The 20,279-nt window shown below is 46.1% G+C and overlaps 1 protein-coding gene and 1 non-coding gene across 5 annotated transcripts; both read left to right on the top strand.

Annotated features, from left to right (window-relative positions):
- The first annotated feature begins 321 nt into the window (after positions 1 to 321).
- On the top strand, positions 322 to 20,246 carry CHD4 (chromodomain helicase DNA binding protein 4). Of its 4 annotated transcripts, none has more exons than XM_027653513.1 (39): positions 322 to 483; positions 2,419 to 2,546; positions 2,734 to 2,925; positions 3,309 to 3,427; positions 3,876 to 4,117; positions 4,202 to 4,329; positions 4,453 to 4,588; positions 4,801 to 4,982; positions 5,107 to 5,346; positions 6,116 to 6,319; positions 6,402 to 6,607; positions 6,848 to 6,979; positions 7,239 to 7,335; positions 7,720 to 7,911; positions 8,001 to 8,201; positions 9,127 to 9,264; positions 11,321 to 11,442; positions 11,553 to 11,726; positions 12,044 to 12,185; positions 12,647 to 12,778; positions 12,891 to 13,008; positions 13,219 to 13,343; positions 13,619 to 13,856; positions 14,026 to 14,198; positions 14,359 to 14,539; positions 14,640 to 14,726; positions 14,900 to 14,985; positions 15,072 to 15,205; positions 15,663 to 15,807; positions 15,995 to 16,160; positions 16,545 to 16,654; positions 16,898 to 17,030; positions 17,179 to 17,256; positions 17,368 to 17,505; positions 17,600 to 17,708; positions 18,026 to 18,158; positions 19,064 to 19,259; positions 19,377 to 19,552; positions 19,669 to 20,246. In XM_027653513.1, exons 1-39 carry the CDS (start codon positions 387 to 389, stop codon positions 19,684 to 19,686), a joined length of 5,748 nt encoding a protein of 1,915 aa, XP_027509314.1. In that variant the 5' UTR covers positions 322 to 386; the 3' UTR covers positions 19,687 to 20,246. The 4 variants fall into 4 exon arrangements, with proteins under 4 accessions (XP_027509314.1, XP_027509313.1, XP_027509312.1 ...); XM_027653512.1 differs by having other exon boundaries at positions 14,897 to 14,985; XM_027653511.1 differs by having other exon boundaries at positions 14,616 to 14,726.
- LOC113952045 lies at positions 16,188 to 16,326 on the top strand. The gene has a single exon (XR_003529360.1).
- Positions 20,247 to 20,279: the final 33 nt, after the last annotated feature.

Here is a 20,279-nt window from a genome sequence, read left to right as displayed (position 1 = left end):
CACCGCTGCCTTCTCCCAGCCTAAGGCAGAAATAACCGAGGGCACCCGGCTGCAGAGGACGGGAGAGTTTTCCTTTAGGACAGCTGTTTTGGCTTCCTCGCCAGAGATGAGTTGCTGACTCAGTTTAATATCTGGTGTCCTCAAAGCCTTCTCCATCACAACTCTAAGCTGGTACTTGCTGCCAGTGTTTCTGTTTTGCATGGGCTCTAAATCCAGTAAAGTTGCTGTCTAAGCTTTCTCACGGATCCTCTTGGTAGCACTATTGCTTGGAAAAACGGAGTTCGGATCTGCTGTAACTTTCTCTTTTTCTCTTCAACGAAGTACTGGCCGGACTGGCAAGAAGACGACACTCTGTGTAAGCCCAGGCCTCCCCCAGCTCGGAGGACATGGCATCGGGCATTGGGTCTCCGTCACCGTGCTCAGGGGGCAGCGATGATGATGAGATGGAGATCCTGTTGAACAACGCTATCCCCCAGCATCCAGGTATGGCGAGCCTGCAGGGCATGCATGTGGAATGGGGAGAATGCTGGTCTCAGGCCAAATGTGTGAAATACATGATGTGTTGGGGAATGTAATTTTTCTTTTTACTGCAAACCACGTGTATGTTTTTGATATCCAAGTCCCAGGGTTACTTCAAAGCGCGAGGCTCAGGGTATTGTGTCAGGTGGAACTGACTTTGTTCCAAGGCACTGCAGGTTGTCGGGGCCTGTGCTTTGAGGAGGTGTAGAGGGTGGAGGCAGAGTGTCCAATTCTGATGGGGTACCAAAATGCCTGCGAATTTGATATTTCATGAATGGGGAGGGGGAAGAGCGGTAATATGTGAAAGGGCAGGTTGCCTGGCTTGCTTTCATCTGGGAACTCAGACCGGCTGACGTCCAGAGAAAACTGCCCTGGGCTGTTGCGTGACCCACTTTCCTTCATCACCACACCCAATTATTGAGGTTTCTTGTGATTCTTGCTCTGTGCTGCTTGCTCACCTTTCCTTTTCTTGTAGTCCTTGTATCTTTTCCCTCGTTTGCATCCTCATCATCAACGTGAGGCTTGAGTTAGAGCCCTGGGAACTCATGTGGTATGGGGGTTTTTTTATTGCTATTGTTGATGACCTGCTCTGTGGCCACGTACCTGGATTCTTCATTTCCTTGTGGAAAGGAATAATATATAAACAGATGCGTTGGATTGTAAGACAAGTTTTAAGTTTTCATACTAACTTGTGCTGTAATGTTGTAGCGTCATATAAGAGAAGTGCTGTAACTGGAAAGGGAAGATGGTGGTGTGGGTTTGGGGATTTTTGTTCGTTTGGCATTTTTTCTTAAGCTTTGACTCTAGGGTTTTCTGGCGTCTCTGAAATCTTGGGCAAAAGGGGACTGTCAGTAAGGAAAATCTTGATGAAGAAGAACTGTTAAATCCCCTACCAAGTAGAGAGTATATATAGTACCTTGGTGGGTCACCAGAGGCTCTCAGTCAGAACTTGGAGTAGAAGAAGAGGTGTGATCCCTGAAGGACCTGGTGTTACAGGACCATGGGAGTGAAAAGACATCCACTGGTAATATGGCAGGAGCCAGGTGTGGGACCCCAGGTTCTGAGAGCTTGTCCTCTGCTGTTTCACCCCTGGCTGCAGTAGCTCCTGTGACCTGTGGCTTCCTTCATCCTGCCCAGCTCCGGTGGTCAGGAGGCCATTTTCCCTTGGAGGGAGAAGGAGTGACTCTGGCTCTGTTCGGTGGGCGGGGCGGCGGGGGAGGGCGGGTGGCCGCGCTGCTCCCGCAGCCTGCTGCCACAAAGGGAAGGGCTGCCTGGCTGCCCGTGCCCCTCAGGCTGGGGGCAGCCACGGAAGGGGGCACACAGATGGGAGTGTGCAGTGGTGGTGGGGAACTGGCATGTGTTCTTCTGGCCAGGCAGTGAGCTTGCTAGCTGTTGAGGCTGAGGGAAGATTCTGTCAAATCTGAATCAGAATAGACTTGCTGAGTAACAACTTTCCTGTGGAGGAGGAGAAGTAGTGGCTTACTGGCCTGTATTTTGCATGCAGCTGCAGCGTGCTCAGTACAGCTGAAGGGGCTAGATGATTTCTTTCTTGAAGACCCATGAACTGAAACAGCATCCTAGTCAGGTTCTCATGTGGCTACCTGTTTTACACTCTTTCCTCTTCTTGTTGGGCTATGGCAAACTTCTTGTCCTTAAGCTCTGAGTGTAACTCTGCTTGGAGAAGGAATATTGTGTAAATAGGAGGTGTTGGGAGGGGGGAAAACTGTGTTCAGTGGTACCTTAGGATAACAATTTTGGAGTATCTGTTGTGAACAATAAGAGTTATAACTAGTTCTGTTTGTATGGAGCAAGAAACAGACAAGTTGATCTCTGTGAAGTGGGCTATACTGTAGTGCACAGGTGGGGTTTGAATGAGACATGTTGCTTCTTCACATCCAGAACCTGAAGAAGAGGCAGAAGAAGAGCTTCTGTCAGAGGCTGACACCCCCAAAATCAAGAAGAAGAAGAAGCCCAAGAAACTAAAGGAACCCAAAGTGCCCAAGCTCAGCAAGCGTCAGAAGAAGGAGGTAAGGAAAAGGATGCCTAAGGTCACTCTGAAATATGGATATGTAGGGTGAGGGTGCTTACTGATGTTGGTCTATGGCAGCAGTCCTTTGTATGAGTCCTCTAGAGCATGGGGAGAGGGTGATGTTTAGTGCTTCTCCAGGGTGTTTTCTCACAGCTGCCTGATCTTCTCCCTCCCTCCCTCCCCAGCTAGGGGACAGCTCTGGTGAGGGGAATGAGTTTGTGGAGGAAGAAGAGGAGGTTCTGCGTTCTGACAGTGAGGGCAGTGATTATACCCCGGGGAAAAAGAAAAAGAAGAAATTAGGACCTAAGAAGGAAAAGAAAAACAAAGCCAAGCGCAAGGAGGAGGAGGAAGAAGAGGAAGAAGATGATGACTCAAAGGTGAGAAGCTACCCTGCTGACTTGGTGCTTGCTCTTCATTCCCAGGTATCTGATTTGGAGGATCATTGTGCTCTCCATTTGTGATGGCAGAGGGAGTTGGGGCTGTTTAGTTTCTTCTTCCTCCACTAGACCTGCTTGACTTGACCCTTTTCCCACCTTGCATTCCTTCCTGTCTTTTACTTTAAACACGCATGGAATTTACATTGAATCCAAAGATTTTTCCCACTGTCACTGTCTTCTGTTGAGACTGTGTCCTATGGTGATAAGTGGATGTGGGGGGGGGAAATTCCCTGGGTTGTCTGTGGAATGTGGAAGATGTGTGGAAGTTCTACTCTTTCCTAGAGCAGAATCAGAACATTTTCTCTGTAATTCTCTCTTCATAGGAGCCGAAGTCATCTGCTCAGCTCCTGGAAGATTGGGGCATGGAGGATATTGATCACATCTTCACAGAGGAGGATTACCGCACACTCACCAACTACAAAGCTTTCAGCCAGTTTGTCAGGTGAGCTGCAAGCCTATGCCCGAAAGGACTCTGGAACAAAAAAAAGAGATGGGACAAAAAACAGATTCCTTGATTTTTGGAACCTCAAGTGCACGTTAGAGACGCTGGTGTCATACTTAGAGCAAAAACTGAAGTAACAGTAAAGTAGTTGATCCACAGCTTTTTTTGTTTCCAGTCATCAAGATGATGCAAGTCCTCACTCCCAGTCCACTTTCTTTCCTCCTATGCTAAATTCTGTTTCTTTTTCCAAGCCCCTGAGTATTTGCATCCTCCCCCTAGAGTGAAGGATGGGAGTGGAAAGATTCATTGACTGTTGAGATCAGAGATTAGAAAGGAAGGTAGTTTGAGATAGATGTGCTGATGGGGGTGGCAGCAGGGAGAAATAATGTAGATTTCAGGGTGGTTCAGTAACTCTTCCTTCCTTCCTGCCTTCCTTAACTGCACACAGGCCACTTATCGCAGCCAAGAACCCAAAAATAGCAGTGTCGAAGATGATGATGGTACTGGGAGCCAAATGGAGGGAGTTTAGCACAAACAACCCCTTCAAGGGAAGTTCAGGCGCATCTGTGGCAGCTGCTGCAGCTGCGGCTGTTGCAGTAGTGGAGAGTATGGTGACAAACGTGGATGCTGTCCTGCCGCAGCCCCCCGTAGATGTGCCACTCAGGAAAGCCAAGACAAAGGAAGGCAAAGGTGAGATGAAGAGTCTGGCAGGATGAGCGAGTGTGAGTGGTGTGAAGGCAGTAGCCCTTCTGACTCTTTCTCCTGTGTTCTCAGGACCCAATGCCCGGCGGAAGCCTAAGGCAAGTCCTCGTATTCCTGATATCAAAAAACCCAAAACAAAGAAGGTGGCACCTCTGAAAATCAAACTGGGAGGATTTGGTTCCAAGCGTAAAAGATCATCAGTAAGTGATGCTCCCACCTTGACTTTCTGAGGAGGAGGTGATGATGTTCTAGGAATGCTGGGGGGGATATCTGCTGCCCCCCAGCACATGTGTCTGAGTGACACAGCTTTTCTCTTACCTCAGAGTGAAGATGATGATCTGGATATAGAGTCAGACTTCGATGATGCCAGTATCAACAGCTACTCTGTTTCAGATGGATCTACAAGCCGTAGCAGCCGCAGTCGCAAAAAACTCAAAGCTGGGAAAAAGAAAAAGAAAGGTATTGATACTTGCTGACAGTGGGAGACAGCACAGCTAAGTGTGTGGAAAAAGTGGAGAACGTCTGTGCAGAGTTTGGATATTTAACAGTATACAAGAGTTTTGGATTCTGGGTCTCTGCATTGCTGTGTAGGCTGTTGGGAGAGTACGCTTGCTGTACAAAGCCTGTACCTGTGGCTTGTACTACTATAACTCCTCACCACCCCTCTGCAGGTGAGGAGGACTCCACAGTGGCTGTGGATGGCTATGAGACTGATCACCAGGACTACTGTGAGGTGTGCCAGCAGGGAGGAGAAATTATACTGTGTGATACCTGCCCGCGTGCCTACCACATGGTTTGCCTGGACCCAGATATGGAGAAAGCTCCAGAGGGCAAATGGAGCTGCCCACACTGTGTGAGTAATGAATTCCCCAAACAGTGCAAGAGACCATGGAGGAGGAGGATGTCAAGTGACTTGGGGCTGCTCTTCTGTGGTAATAAATATGTGACTTTGTTTTTCTGATTTCCCTCTCCTATAGGAAAAAGAGGGCATTCAATGGGAAGCAAAGGAGGATAACTCCGAAGGTGAGGAAATCCTGGAGGATGTAGTGGGGGATGCTGAGGAAGAGGATGACCACCATATGGAGTTCTGTAGAGTCTGCAAGGATGGAGGAGAGCTGCTGTGCTGTGATGCCTGTCCTTCATCCTATCACATCCACTGTCTGAATCCCCCATTGCCTGAGATTCCCAATGGAGAGTGGCTGTGTCCTCGCTGCACTGTGAGTTTCTGCTAGTACCATTCTCTTACTGTTACGAGAGTTGATTTGATCTAATCCCTTCGGTTTATCATGTTTTCCTGGAAATGATTGGTCCTTCGAAGACTCTTACCTCCTCTCATGCTTTTGTCATAAAACATAAAGGCCTGGCTTTTTGTGGCTGTGTTGTGCCTTGTTGATTGGCTGCCTTCTCCAGACAGTGGGAAAGACCAGATTGACAGCCTTTGGGTCTCATGAAGTTTGCCCGTGTGCAGGGTTGTTGGCTGGTTTTTAGTCCAGGATGCCAAGGCTCACTTTTCTTGGCTCATGTATCTGTGTAGAAGCAGAAGAACAATTGCAAGCAAATTCAGTGCTGAAAGTATTTTAAACTGATGCTGAGACAAACTTGGTTTTTATTTTGCAGTGTAAGCTCTGTAATGCCAAGCCCTTTTTTAGTGGATGGTTAAGAGAAATATCACACTTATCCAGAAAGTTCTTGAAATAATTAATGCAAGTGGTGTTAGTTGCTTTCATTAGGTGATACAGACTTAAAAGATGATGAACAAAAAAGCCGTTTCAGGACATAGCCCTATGCTGGGCCCTTAGTTCTACAGCAGAATACTTTCTGCACAAACTTTAAATGAAGTTGTGGTTGGACAGACTACTGGGCTCATCAAGCCTAGCAAATTCTATCTGCATAGTAAAGCTGTGAAAGTGACTCTGTGTTTCTGCTCAGCGCTTCTGTGTTGAAGTACCTACACTCTGATGCATCAACCTTTGTTTAACTTTCCAGTGCCCAGCTCTGAAAGGAAAGGTGCAGAAGATCTTGATCTGGAAGTGGGGTCAGCCCCCAGTTGGCCCCGCACCACCGCGTCCACCTGATGCGGACCCCAACGCTCCACCCCCTAAACCTCTGGAGGGTCGACCTGAAAGGCAGTTCTTTGTCAAATGGCAGGGCATGTCCTACTGGCATTGCTCTTGGGTGTCAGAGCTGCAGGTGAGTGGAGGACTCTAACCATGTTAGAAGGATGGATAGCTGAGGGTAAAACACCTACTAACTGCTTGTGTCCTGACTTCAGCTGGAGCTGCACTGCCAGGTCATGTTTCGTAACTATCAACGCAAAAATGATATGGATGAGCCACCCTCAGGGGACTTTGGAGGGGAAGAAGAAAAGAGCCGAAAGAGAAAAAACAAGGACCCCAAGTATGCTGAGATGGAGGAGCGATTCTATCGATACGGGATCAAGCCAGAGTGGATGATGATCCACAGGATCCTTAATCATAGGTAGGTGGGGGTAACAAAGAGGATTTTCAACAAAGACCTTAAGCAGGGCTAAGGGAGAATGGAAGAGCTAATCTGCAATATGACTGGGAGAAACAGTGGGACTTTTTTTGTTGGTATGGCAAATATAGTTGTTCTGTTTCTGTTGCTTCACTAAGACCTCCTTCCCTTCTCTTGCATTTGAGTAGATTGGGTGAGTAGTGCCATTTCACTGTGCTTAAGACTTACTGGTTTCTTCCGCAGTGTGGATAAGAAGGGAAATGTCCACTATTTGATTAAATGGAGAGACCTACCCTATGACCAGGCTTCCTGGGAAAGTGAAGATGTGGATATTCAAGATTATGACCTCTACAAGCAAGGCTACTGGAATCACAGGTAGGAGGAGTATCTAGAGGTTGTGTTCTCACTTCCCTCAAGAGAAAATACTGGCATATGTCAGTCCCCCTTGTTGCTGACTCCTTATGCCTTTGGGTAGGGGCCTTGTACCTCTCCACCAGTTCATGAAGGCTCCAGCCTTGTTCTCTTGAGCCTATTGAGTTGGGTGATTGCCCTCCTATTCTTTTCAATAGTTTTCTCTTGATCTGTTAACAAAAAGCCATTAAACTTACATGTTCTTGGGACTGTCTCTGCATAGGGAGCTGATGCGAGGTGAAGAGGGCAGGCCTGGTAAGAAGTTAAAGAAAGTGAAGATGCGGAAACTGGAAAGGCCCCCTGAGACACCCACAGTAGATGTAAGTTAATGTTTATTGCTTAGAAACCATTTGATCTGCTTATTTTGGGGTGCAAGCAGGTAAATAGAAAACTGAAGAGGGAACAGCATATGGTTTAGAGTTCCTTCATGGCCTAAAGCAAAAATGGCTTATGGAGCCTTCAGACAAAGGTCTACCTTGTCCATTGGGTGAGACTCTAACTCTAGGTGAAAGGGTTTTACAAAACTAAGGTGGGTACCTTTGGCCATTTGGGAATTAGGTTTGGTGCTAGTCTGGTTGTCATCTGTGAAGCCTTGTCTGTGCTAATGAATGTATGGGCGACTGAGAAAGGACTCTTGGTAGCTATCTAGCTACCTTAGCTATCTAGCTTAGGTAAAGGGTCTTAACTCTTCCTTTTCACTGTAGCCAACAGTGAAATATGACCGGCAACCGGAGTACCTCGATGTAACAGGCGGGACCTTGCACCCCTACCAACTGGAAGGACTGAACTGGCTGCGCTTCTCTTGGGCCCAGGGTACAGATACAATCTTGGCTGATGAAATGGGTCTGGGAAAGACTGTGCAGACAGCAGTGTTCTTGTATTCCTTATACAAAGAGGTGAGAGCTGGGAGGTCACTACCCCCCGTGTATTAGTACCTGTATTAGTGGTTGCAGTCATCTAATGCTCTTACTGACTCTATTTGTAGGGCCACTCCAAGGGTCCCTTCTTGGTGAGTGCTCCCCTGTCCACAATCATCAACTGGGAACGAGAATTCGAGATGTGGGCCCCAGATATGTATGTAGTGACCTATGTTGGGGACAAAGACAGCCGGGCCATCATCCGTGAGAATGAGTTTACTTTTGAGGATAATGCCATACGTGGAGGCAAAAAAGCATCCAGAATGAAGGTACGGAATTCTGCTGTAACACAAGCCTGAATTAAGAGACAGGCTGGCTTTCAGCAGCTGAGGTTCAGATACTCTGATGTCCCTGGGAGCTGATTATGCTTTTAGTTTCCAAGGGGAAATAACTGCAAATTGATGGCAAGTGGGCGTTTAGACTCCTGTTGTAGACTGTTTAAACACTCGACTAGTCTGAACTAATTCAGTACTGAAAAAAGAGAGCTAAGATAATACTGACTGTAGGCAAGTCCCCGTGTCTTTCCTACTTAACCTGTGAAGTTGTGTATCGTTTCTACAGATATAAGTCCATTGTATGTAAAAGACAAATATACAAAAAAATAGTATGAACTTTTTATCTTTCTGAGGAACTGACTGACAGTGAGGCCATGCCCAGACAAGAAGGAAGAGTCTGATATAGGTGGCTAGTTTCTGTAGAATTTTAGTCTTCCTAGTAAAACCAGTATGGAAGCTAAAGCATTTTCATTGGCAGAGGTAGACAGGACTCCTTTCCTTCCCTTGAAATTAAACTACATTGAGTACTAACAGTAATTTAAAATTCCATGGTAAGCTATTTATCTTTTTTAGTCTTAGCTTTTTGATGAGCCACTCTTCTCTGAATCTCATTTCATTAACATGCCTCTACTTAAGACTTAGTTGTTAAACATCTGTGTTAGAGTATTTGGCAGCTGTCCAAAAGTAGCAGGTATTGAGGGAGTTGAGGAGACTTACATGTGTTGAGAGTAATGGGGGATTAAAAGACTAAAATGGTTTGGGCAGCATTTTGAATCTTGTGACAGAAAATTGTCGGTGTGAAAAGTTTTTGATGTGCTATTTGACTAGAGCTCATGAGGATAACATGGAGAAACACTGCATCTGTTTTGCGTGGGACCATTCCTCTATCCCATTACATGTTCATCCTTATCCTTTGCAGAAGGAGGCTGCTGTGAAGTTCCATGTGCTTCTCACTTCCTATGAACTGATCACAATTGATATGGCCATACTAGGCTCTATTGACTGGGCCTGTCTCATTGTGGATGAAGCTCACAGGCTGAAGAACAATCAGTCTAAGGTACAGAGAAGCATAGGTGGTTCATAGGCATGGCATATGTTGGGGGGGGAATGAGCAGAGAGTGTTCACAAGATTCAGTAGCTGCTTCTAAGCTCATAAGTTTGTCTGACAAGTCTTAGTCATTTGTTCAGTAATAAATTTCATGTGTTATTAAAAAGAAATTTATCAGCCTTTGTCTGGATATCAGTCATCATTGGCAACAACTTTACTTTTATACAGATCACTGGTTAAAACACGGGGTTAAATACAGACCACTGGTCAAGACACCATTTCTTTCCAGGTGAATGGGCAATTGATGTAGACTGGAAAACAGAAAAACCTGGATGTGGTTGTTGCTCTGAAATACAAACTGGCTTCTCTGAAAGCAGGTCATATATCTGCAACACCTTTATTCTGAAAAGGTTTACCATGCTGAACATAGAACAAGCTCATGGGCACAATTACCCTGCTTCAAGAGTAGGCTTGCTCTCTGGATTCATCCAGCTTTGAAGCAGAACTAATTAGATGCTATACAAATGGAAGAGGTGGGCAGAGGTGTCAAAAATGTCTGGGTAGGTGCTGAAAGCCATATAACTGCTTTTATATGAAGCTGCACCTTAACTAAGCTTGTTTGAATTTAGTAGACTTGACCGTACTTCCTTAATCCAGCCCCTCCATAGGCCTTTGTTCCTTAATCACTTGGGTTCTAGTGCTCAGGATGCTAAAAACAATTGTTATTGGAAATCTGGTTTTAGAGGTTCTTGGAAACTGTGTAAGACAGCTGCTGCTGCTTGATTTCTGTTTTTACATTTAAATGGCTTTAGCTTTTTGGGTCTTGGCATGAGGCATCTTCATGAGGCATCACAGCTGTGCTTGCAATTCAGTTTCTAGATCTTTGTAGGCACTGAGACTGGATGCCATTCTGTGCTTAGCATTGAAACTATAGGGAGCACGAATGAATGCTTACTATTAATATTCATTAATTGAAAGAGGATGTAGAGGCTCAAGGTTACGCTCTGATGTTATTGGTTATCCACCCAGAACCATTAAATCTACCTTTTTCTAGAGCAGTTTCCTGCTTACAGGTATTTGGCTGCAAGACAGATCAGATGCTTCTTCACAGATTGAGGTTATCTACTAAAGTTTTGCAGATATCATCAGTAACTTCCACATTTTATTCCAAAACGAGAATGGTTTTAACTGTAACTATATAGAAAGATAAGTCCCCATGGAGGCCACTAGAAGGATTCTTCTTGTGCGATAACCAAAACATAAGTGATAGTGGGTTTTTCTTTGTTTCCTTTGTTTTTTGTTTGCCATCTAGTACAAGCTACTTTCATTAAGTTTGACCTTGTATCATGTTAAGTGTAAGATACACAAAGAAATCGCCAAGCTTGTAAGTAAAATAGTGCTCTATTGTCAATTCGTGCTGCTGAACATGGTACACTTGTGCTTTTTGGTGCAGTACTTTAACTGCTCGCTGCATCTGTCTGGAATTAACTTCATTGTTGTGAAAACCAGCACAAATTACCTTGAAGACACATTGGCAAACTCTTAGCTCTCTTTCTCCTCTGCTTGTTCAGATCTCTGGAATATTGCCAGGATTGATATGAATAGGAAGAGTGACTTAGCTATTTCTAGAATTCTCAAGGCAGAGTAGTTGTAGGAACGTGGAACACTAATTTAAGAAGACGAAGTACATAGTACTTTAAGAAGAAAAAGTACATACAGTCTAGAAGTGATTGGTGGTCTGAAGGAACTTGTAACTTGTAAGAGCAAAGGAAACCTTGCCAGCACCTGATAACTTGTAGGAGTTGCTGCAGTCATGTTTTAGCTACGCACAACAATGATCCAAATGAGATCAGTCTAGTGTCCCTGATTGGAATGTGAACTACTTGGAGCTCTTGTCCAAACAGCTGATGTGATCTAAATTGAAACCTAGCTTGGTGTCAACTTTTTTTTCCTAGGAGATTTATTTTTTTTGTAGGCTTATGACTTGATAAGCCTTTAATATGTTTGTGTTTGGTTTTGTTTGTTTAATTTTCTCACCATTTCTTCCCTACTCTCTACTTTCCAGTTCTTCCGTGTGCTGAATGGTTACTCCCTCCAGCACAAGCTGCTGCTTACAGGAACTCCCCTGCAGAACAACCTGGAAGAGCTGTTCCACCTGCTGAACTTCCTGACACCTGAGAGATTCCAGTATGTCTTGCAGCACAAGTCAGCCTGCCTGCCTTGTCACTCCTATTCCCTTCCTTGCTCTTTTTCTCTTTTTCCTTTGTGGCATTTGCTGAGTGTCTATTTGTCTGCAGTAACTTGGAGGGCTTCCTAGAAGAGTTTGCAGATATTGCCAAGGAAGATCAGATCAAGAAGCTGCATGACATGCTGGGCCCGCATATGCTGAGGCGTCTCAAAGCTGATGTTTTCAAGAATATGCCATCTAAGACTGAACTCATTGTCAGAGTGGAGCTGAGCCCTATGCAGAAGTGAGTGTGAGGATGAAGCACCTGCTGTCGAGTTGCTGTTTCTTTGTTTGCAGTTTCAAAGAGGATGCTGAAACAGCCTTATCCTCATTATAGGGCTTTCTGCACAGTGGATGGGAGGAAAATTTCCTGCTTCCACTATAGCAGAGGAAGGACTAATCCTGTGCACTGATGTAAGGGCTAAAGAAATAGTGAATGTTACTGGCAGAGTCTGGGTAGCTGTCAGGTAGTGCCATAAGCTGTGCAGAATCTAGCAAGAGAAGAGCATGTTAGTCATTCTTGCGAGGTGTGTCTGAGTTGTACCTTCTTTTTTGTTTCAGGAAATATTATAAATACATTTTGACAAGAAACTTTGAAGCACTGAATGCACGAGGTGGTGGTAACCAAGTCTCGTTGCTCAATGTTGTTATGGATCTGAAGAAGTGCTGTAACCACCCCTACCTCTTTCCTGTGGCTGCTATGGTATGTCCAGTCACTTACTCTGTATAAGCAAATTCCCTGCTGGCTGTTACCAAGGAACCAGTTAACTCCCTAGCAGAAGCATGGAGGGGTTCCCATTCCTCTCTTTTTGCCTCTGTTTTTTTTCATTTTGTCTGTATTTAGACCTAACGTGCTGGAAGGCCTTTTTTTTCAGCATATTTTTATGACAGGTAGGAGCTATCTCATGACTCCTGCAAGATGGTGAAGAGTAGGGACTAAGTAAGAAAGAGGGGGTTGTCTAGAGGTCAAATTGCAAGAGAAAAGGCACAGGGTAGCACTGATGTTTTATACAAGCAGTGTACTACGTTGTGGTTGTGCCAGGGTAAATGACCAGGTATGACCCAGCATCTGATGAACACAGCTGGGGACTAAGGCCAAGTTAAATCCCTTCAAGCTGTTTTTGTCCCTTATCCCTTATTCCCTCTTTCTCTTTTTCTTCTCAGGAAGCTCCAAAAATGCCAAATGGCATGTATGATGGTAGTGCACTTATTCGAGCCTCTGGAAAGCTGTTGCTGCTCCAGAAGATGTTAAAGAACTTGAAGGAAGGGGGTCACAGGGTGCTCATATTCTCTCAGGTATGCGGGGAAAAACCTTAAGGCTCGGAATTCCTTTTCTGAGAAAGAACTCCGTTGATCTGGTATCTCCTTGTCCCTCACTCTTCCGTGGTGGTGTTTTTCTGGTGTGCAGATGACTAAAATGTTGGACCTTCTAGAAGATTTTCTGGAACATGAAGGGTACAAATATGAGCGGATTGATGGAGGAATCACAGGGAACATGCGTCAGGAGGCTATTGATCGCTTCAATGGTATGGAGTCTCCTTTTTTCCTGTAAAATGAAAACTGTCGCCTTGGGTGTGCATAGTGGTCAACATGAGATTGTTGTGGCCCAAGCTTTCCATTGCTTTCCTGGAATGTTAAGTTAGTAGTAATTCCCTGTCAAGTGATGTGGGTCAGATAAAAATCCTTGTTTGAGTGTTACACTCTCCCTTGATTAGTTTTATTCTCTTTTATCTAAGCTCCTGGAGCTCAGCAGTTCTGCTTTCTGCTTTCAACTCGAGCTGGGGGTCTTGGTATTAACTTGGCCACAGCAGACACTGTGATTATCTACGATTCAGACTGGAACCCCCACAATGATATCCAGGTGAGTCTGAATGAGCCCACTCACTGTGGAGTAATCCTCAGGAAGAGGGGGAATGAAACTGTCAGGAGGAGTGAAGGAATGTGAGACTTCCCATCTAGAAATATGCAAAATTAGAGCAGTGAGGATGGGTAGAGATGGGCAGTGAAATAGTGGAGCGTTCTTCCAGGGTACAGCCTTCACTAATGTTAAGAGCCAAAATGAAGGCAACTGGGTAGGTGGGGTATATCAGACTACCTGTGTAGCTCTAGATTATTTTGAGCGCATCTCTTTTCTAGGCCTTCAGTCGTGCACACAGAATTGGACAGAACAAGAAAGTGATGATATACCGCTTTGTGACAAGGGCCTCAGTGGAGGAGCGTATCACTCAGGTGGCCAAGAAGAAAATGATGCTAACTCATCTGGTAGTGAGACCAGGGTTGGGCTCCAAGACAGGCTCCATGTCCAAACAGGAACTTGATGACATTCTCAAATTTGGCACTGAAGAGCTCTTCAAGGATGAGGCTACTGAGGGGGGTGAGTGCCTGGGAGTAGAACCAAAAGGGATGGGCAAATCTGTCTCCTTATGTAGTGAGAGACTGTGGACACAGTGCTGATTATAGCCCAACAGAGAGGTCTAGGCTGGCATTCCCTTTCCTACTCCCTCAAGATCCACACAGCAACTGTGCCTGTGCTCTTCCTTCAGGGGATAACAAAGAAGGTGAGGACAGCAGTGTCATCCACTATGATGACAAAGCAATTGAGCGTCTGTTGGATCGGAACCAGGATGAAACAGAAGATACAGAACTTCAGGGCATGAATGAGTATCTCAGCTCCTTCAAGGTGGCCCAGTATGTGGTTCGTGAGGAGGAGATGGGGGTGAGTAGGAGTTGGATGTCAGCTAGTATGTTCTGCAGAATGATGGATGATCAATTAAGTAAATTGAGCTCTGATGCTTTTAAGGACAAGCAGGCATATATCTGCTATGGCAGGTTGGCAGTTGGAGCATAGAGCCCTAAGTTTGTTACCTTTCTGGCAGGAGGAAGAGGAGGTTGAACGGGAGATCATTAAGCAGGAGGAGTCAGTGGATCCTGATTACTGGGAGAAACTGCTGCGTCACCACTATGAACAACAACAGGAGGATCTGGCCAGGAATCTGGGCAAGGGCAAACGTATCCGCAAGCAAGTTAACTACAATGATGGCTCTCAGGAGGATAGAGGTACAAATCCACAGGACCCTGAGGGAAAAATGGGTGTAAGTATATCTTGCTGGGAAGTAACGGAGTAGCGTCTCAGGCTCACGTGCTGTTTTTCTTTCAGACTGGCAGGATGACCAGTCAGATAATCAGTCAGATTATTCAGTTGCTTCTGAGGAAGGAGATGAGGACTTCGATGAGAGGTCTGAAGGTAAGTTCTGGCGAAGCTAGACTTCTTGCATCACTTTCTCTGAGTGTAGAAACAGCTGGTACTCGGTTTGGGAGATTTATACATTTTGTGGTGCTGTTCTGCCACGGAAATATTCACACAACAGTGTACTGTGCATTGTCCCTCCTCCTTAGCTGCATTTCTCTCTTCAGCAGCTCGTCGGCCTAGCCGCAAGGGCCTGAGAAATGATAAGGATAAGCCTCTGCCTCCCTTACTTGCCCGTGTGGGTGGGAACATCGAGGTAAGTAGTACCAGGAGTAGGCAGTTGCATCCTATCTGCTTCTGTATGGCTCTTGCCATGTCTGCCTGTCTCCTCCTCCATTCTAGGTTTTGGGTTTCAATGCTCGCCAGCGGAAAGCCTTCCTCAATGCCATCATGCGCTATGGAATGCCACCTCAGGATGCCTTCACCACTCAATGGCTTGTTCGGGACCTCCGTGGCAAGTCAGAGAAAGAGTTTAAGTGAGTCTGCATTAGGCAGGGATGGAAGACAGGCAGCATCTAGTCCCTTTGGGAAAGAATGAGAGTGGAGCCTTAGAGACTACACTTCCTTAATGTAATAGTTGATTCTTCATGGGAGGATGAAGTATAAGCTGGGAGAGATGAGGGGGTTGTTCCCAGCTCTCTTACAAAAGCAAATGCTTTCAGAGGAGTAAGCATGTAATGAATACTCTCCCTGAGTCTTTCCTAGGCTTACGGTTGCTTCTGGCTCAAGTCTCTTGAGTCATCTGTGTGTCCTTTCTGTATATAGTAATTCTATCAGGAAGTTCTCCCTTGAAGGAGCCTGGAGCCCCAGAACTTGTGTTACTATGGGTTAGGAATCCTGGGGTAATTTCCCTTATGTGCTAGAAGGTGTCTGATGATGTTTGTCTCCAGCCAACTTGATTTATGGACTAATTGTTTTTTTCAATTGTTTCAGGGCCTATGTTTCGCTGTTCATGCGCCATTTGTGTGAACCTGGAGCTGATGGTGCAGAGACCTTTGCAGATGGGGTCCCACGGGAAGGTCTTTCTCGACAGCACGTCCTTACTCGCATTGGGGTCATGTCACTTATACGCAAAAAGGTAGGTGCCTGGCAGAGCAATGTGGCCTTTGCTGTCCATACAGCTGTAGTCACACTGTAGTCAGTGAGCTAGGGAGTTATCTCTCCTTTCACACCTACTTTTGTTGTATGCTGAGTGATCCGCCTCTGCTGGTTTGAGGATGAGCTTTGTATGACTCTCCAATTATATGTCCTTCCCTCTCATGCAGGTGCAGGAATTTGAGCATGTGAACGGCCGCTGGAGTATGCCAGAACTGGCAGAGATAGAGGAGAACAAGAAGCTTTCACAGCCAAGCTCGCCCTCTCCAAAAACTCCGACTCCTTCAACACCAGGGGATACACAGCCGAATACACCTGCCCCTGTTCCTCCACCTGGTGAGGGCTCCCCCCTTGTACAGCCCTGCGTCCTGACCTCATCCTGGCTGTTCCCCTCACCGGAACTGTGGTGGTGGGGTCTGGAGGTGGACGCAGATCAACTTACTCTCGTGTTAGGAGGGCTGCCAAAGACATGTGCAAACCCTTAAAGGCAAGAGAGGACACTAGCTTTCCTTGGATAAGCTGACTTCAGTGGGAAGTCCAGCATTTGTAGTGGGCAGGAAAGGGGTGGGGGTGGTTGTGTTGAGCGATGTTGGTTCCATTTTGATGGGCCTGATCTCTGGGAGCAAAGGAAAAGTGTGCTTGGTAACTGGGAGGGGAAGACCTTACTAATGGCTTCTCTTCTTTTGTCTGCTGTGCTGCTCTGGTGTGGGGAATACACAGAAGAAGGAGTAAAAGTAGAAGAAGGAGCCACTGCTAAGGAGCAAGGAGAGCCATCTGAATCAGAGAAAGAGCTCAATGCCTCTGCTACTGAAACAGAGGTCCCAATGGAGGTGAGTCTTGGGTGGCTTGTTTGCCTCACAATATCTCTTGCAAATTTCTCTACTTCTGATCTCTCTTTGTTGTTCAACTGATAAGACAGAGATGAGTTCTTGGAGTGATGTTTAAAGGTAACTCTCAGTTCCTCAGAATTGGCCTGAGAGTTTTGTGCATCTTTGCTTTCTAAATTGCTGTAGCTGTCTTCTGTTTCCATGGACTGCTTTACCTTGCTTCTCACTGATTGCTGTCCTCTGCAGGGTGCTCAGCCTGTGGAGACACCACCACAGGAAGCAAAATCCCCAGCAAACCCCACAGAAGCAGATGAAAAAAAAGTAGAGGAGCCGGAAGTAAAGGAAAGACCAGATGAACCAATGGAAGTAGAGAGCAAAGGTACAAAACACTTCATCCTAAAAAAACAGGCCTGAATGTAGAAAAACACTGGGGAGTTACAGAACAGTATTAGGTTTCTCTGGTTGAAGAATAAAACTGTGGACTTGCTGTGTTCCTCTACATCTCATGTTCCTTTTCCCTCCTGCAGCTGATGTGGAGAAAGTGGAGGACAGAGCACCTATTGAGAATCCTCCTGAACCTCCTATAATCACTCTGGATGAGAAAGGTGTGAGGAATGATAATTCCCTTCTCTCCCTTAACCTCTCTTCTGCAAGGAGTCCTTGTGGGTTCAGCTTGTGTGGTATCTTGTTTTTCTAATAATTTCCTATGTGTACAGATGAGAAAAAGGATGATGATAAGAGAGACGTGGTGATGCTGCAGAATGGAGAGATGCTGAAGGAGTCAGTAGATGAAAGGCACAAGAAGGCAGTAAAGCAGCGCTTCATGTTCAACATAGCAGATGGTGGTTTCACTGGTATGAGATCTTTATCTGCTTGAACTGGTTTATAAGCCCCTGCTTGTGTTTGTGAGATAACTTCCAACCCTTCTGGTGTCTCTTGCCTTTCCAGAACTACACTCCCTCTGGCAGAATGAAGAGCGGGCTGCAACTGTCACAAAGAAGACCTATGAGATCTGGCATCGGCGTCATGACTACTGGCTCCTTGCTGGGATTATCAAGTATCCTTGCCATGATGGATCCGTTTTCCTGCCTTGTACATACAATTTGTGAAGGTGACAGTCCTGGGTCTGTCTGGAGTAGGCTGAGTGATAGTGCTTTATCGTCTTTCAGAAGAGTGATAGTGATGGTGGGAGGAGGAGCTTCCTGCCAGCACAGTTAACACTTAGCAGGACATAGTTCTCATTCCTTTTCCTTGGCTCCTGTTCCTCCCCTCTGTGTGCCCCCTTTCCCCACCCACTCTGAAGAACAGTACTGCCTGGGCTGTGTATTCCCTTGTTCTCACTGCCTTTGTTTGCCTGAGCTCATCCCATCTCAGTCATGGCTATGCCCGTTGGCAGGATATTCAGAATGATCCGCGTTACGCCATCCTCAATGAACCCTTCAAGGGTGAGATGAACAGGGGTAACTTCCTGGAAATAAAGAATAAGTTCTTGGCAAGGAGATTTAAGGTAAGAATTTGTCTTCAGTTTGATAACAAAAGCTTCAGTTCTGAGTTTCCATTAAGAATGTAAAAGGTTTCTGCAGTGCCTTTCATTTTAGGGGAAATTAAAAAATGAATCAATATATCTTAGGGTCACGCAGTTGCTCCATGATAGTAGCTCTCTTTTTTCTGGAAATAGTACCAGGGAGCTTGGTTCAGTGCTCTCTATCCAAATGTTTATTCAACAACTGATATGCAGGAGGCTTAAGATTGAAGTGGCTGTTCCCATCACAGCTTCTGCTTGGTCTGCTACAGCCTACTCCATGTGCCTAAACAGAACTGTATGGATTGATTGAAAGGATTGCCTTCGGTCTTTACCTCATCCTCTTCAGGAGTGAACATGGCTTAGTTGTGGGAGTGACTTAAGACCAATCCAAATAAAGGCCATATAGGTCTCAGTCTTTGGGCAAAACATTAATTCATTATAGTCTGGATGGTCAGTTCTGCACTGACAGGATTCTTGTTGATTTCTCCAAATGCTTATAAGATTTCAGATTCTTCCTGTAAGTAGCATGGGACACTTCTCACTTGGATTCAGTGAGAAATCTCCATCCCCTCTGTCTCAAAGGAGGAGTAAAATGGCAAACAACTTGGTCTGTAAAGAGAATCTGAGGAGGAATGAGAATCCGAGAGGATTTGTAGTAGCCTTTTATTAAACCTGATGTAGCCTGGTTTTCTTGTGTACCTGGCTTAGCTTCATGAAGCCTTTATTATAAAGTTTTGGGCTACTCAGTAGAAGAGGCTGGTGAAAGGAGGTTCAGGTGCAGAATGCCATCTTATGAGAGGGTGAAGAACTAGAATAAGACTAGGGGTACAGACAGGTCCCCTCTTTCAGGCAGCTGCTGAAAGACACATTCCTCCCCCCCCTTGCAGCTCCTGGAGCAGGCACTGGTGATCGAGGAGCAGCTGCGGCGAGCTGCCTATCTGAACATGTCCGAAGACCCATCTCACCCTTCTATGGCTCTGAACACACGTTTTGCAGAGGTGGAATGCCTGGCTGAGAGCCACCAGCATCTATCCAAGGAGTCAATGGCCGGGAATAAACCGGCCAATGCTGTGCTGCACAAAGGTAATGCGGTGTGATAAACAAGGCTGGGGTAGGTGCTTTACTGTTACTGTCCCCTCTCGTTTTTTCCCCTCTGGGGTGTCCCTTTCCCCTCGGAACAGATGTCCCTTTCTCTTCTAGTTCTGAAGCAGCTGGAGGAGCTTTTGAGTGACATGAAGGCAGATGTGACTCGTCTGCCTGCCACCATTGCCCGTATCCCGCCCGTGGCAGTGCGCCTCCAGATGTCCGAGCGCAACATCCTCAGCCGCCTGGCCAACCGCAGCAGTGAGCCCCCGCCGCCACCCCCGCCCCAACAAGTATGTACCCTCTCTGGTCAGTAAGCATTGCTACTGAGGCAGGGGGGGCTCCGTGGGCAAAGCTGGGCTCTGGTGACCAGCCCTCAAGTCTCAGATCCTCTTCTCTCGCCCTACAGGTGGCCCAGCAGCAGTGAGTCCCTGGCCCAGTGCTGTTGATGTGTTGGCCAAGCTGAAGTGACCCCACCCCACCCCACCCCTTCACACTCTACCCCTCTGCCTGACATTCCTGACTGGGTGCTGTTTCCCTCCATGGAAGCTGCTGCTCAGGTCTCTGGGAGGAGAAGAAACTCCTTCCTCTGCAGCCAGCCCGTTGGAGCAAGGAGTGTGTTTAGGAGAGAGGGGGATGGATGTATGATGGACTCTGTATATAGTGACTGGAGGCCCCAGCGCCATGTCTGTTACACGGAGAACCTGGCTGTGTTGCTCGTTGCCTCCGCCTGGAATTCCAGTTTTTGTTTTTAATTTTATTTTGAGTTTGTTTACTGAGAAGAGTGCGCAGGCAAGACCAAGTAAAAGCCAGGACAGAGACAAAGCTACCTCCATCAAAATCCTTTTTAATACAAAAACTGACCGGACTCATCCACTAGTAAGCAGCTTGAAGACAAAAGCAAACAACAGTGAAAAAAAAAAAACAACAAAAAAAACCAGAGCAAAACGTTGATAAAACTGAAAAATAAAGTTTCCTTGTATTTTATTTTGTTGTCTCTATTTAGCATTAGACCAGTTG

Source organism: Corapipo altera, unplaced genomic scaffold (genome assembly GCF_003945725.1).
Source record: "Corapipo altera isolate COAL_440 unplaced genomic scaffold, ASM394572v1 61, whole genome shotgun sequence".
Classification (NCBI taxonomy): domain Eukaryota; kingdom Metazoa; phylum Chordata; class Aves; order Passeriformes; family Pipridae; genus Corapipo; species Corapipo altera.
Note: the sequence above shows the minus strand (reverse complement) of the source record. Positions and strands in the feature narration are given on the sequence as shown.

Coding starts and splice junctions, on each gene's coding strand:
- CHD4 (XM_027653510.1), top strand. CDS start 387: ATGGCATCGGGCATTGGGTCTCCGTCACCGTGCTCAGGGGGCAGCGAT. Junction 4,330..4,452: donor CCAAGCGTAAAAGATCATCA/GTAAGTGATGCT, acceptor CTCTTACCTCAG/AGTGAAGATGATGATCTGGA. Junction 7,912..8,000: donor TGTATTCCTTATACAAAGAG/GTGAGAGCTGGG, acceptor CTCTATTTGTAG/GGCCACTCCAAGGGTCCCTT.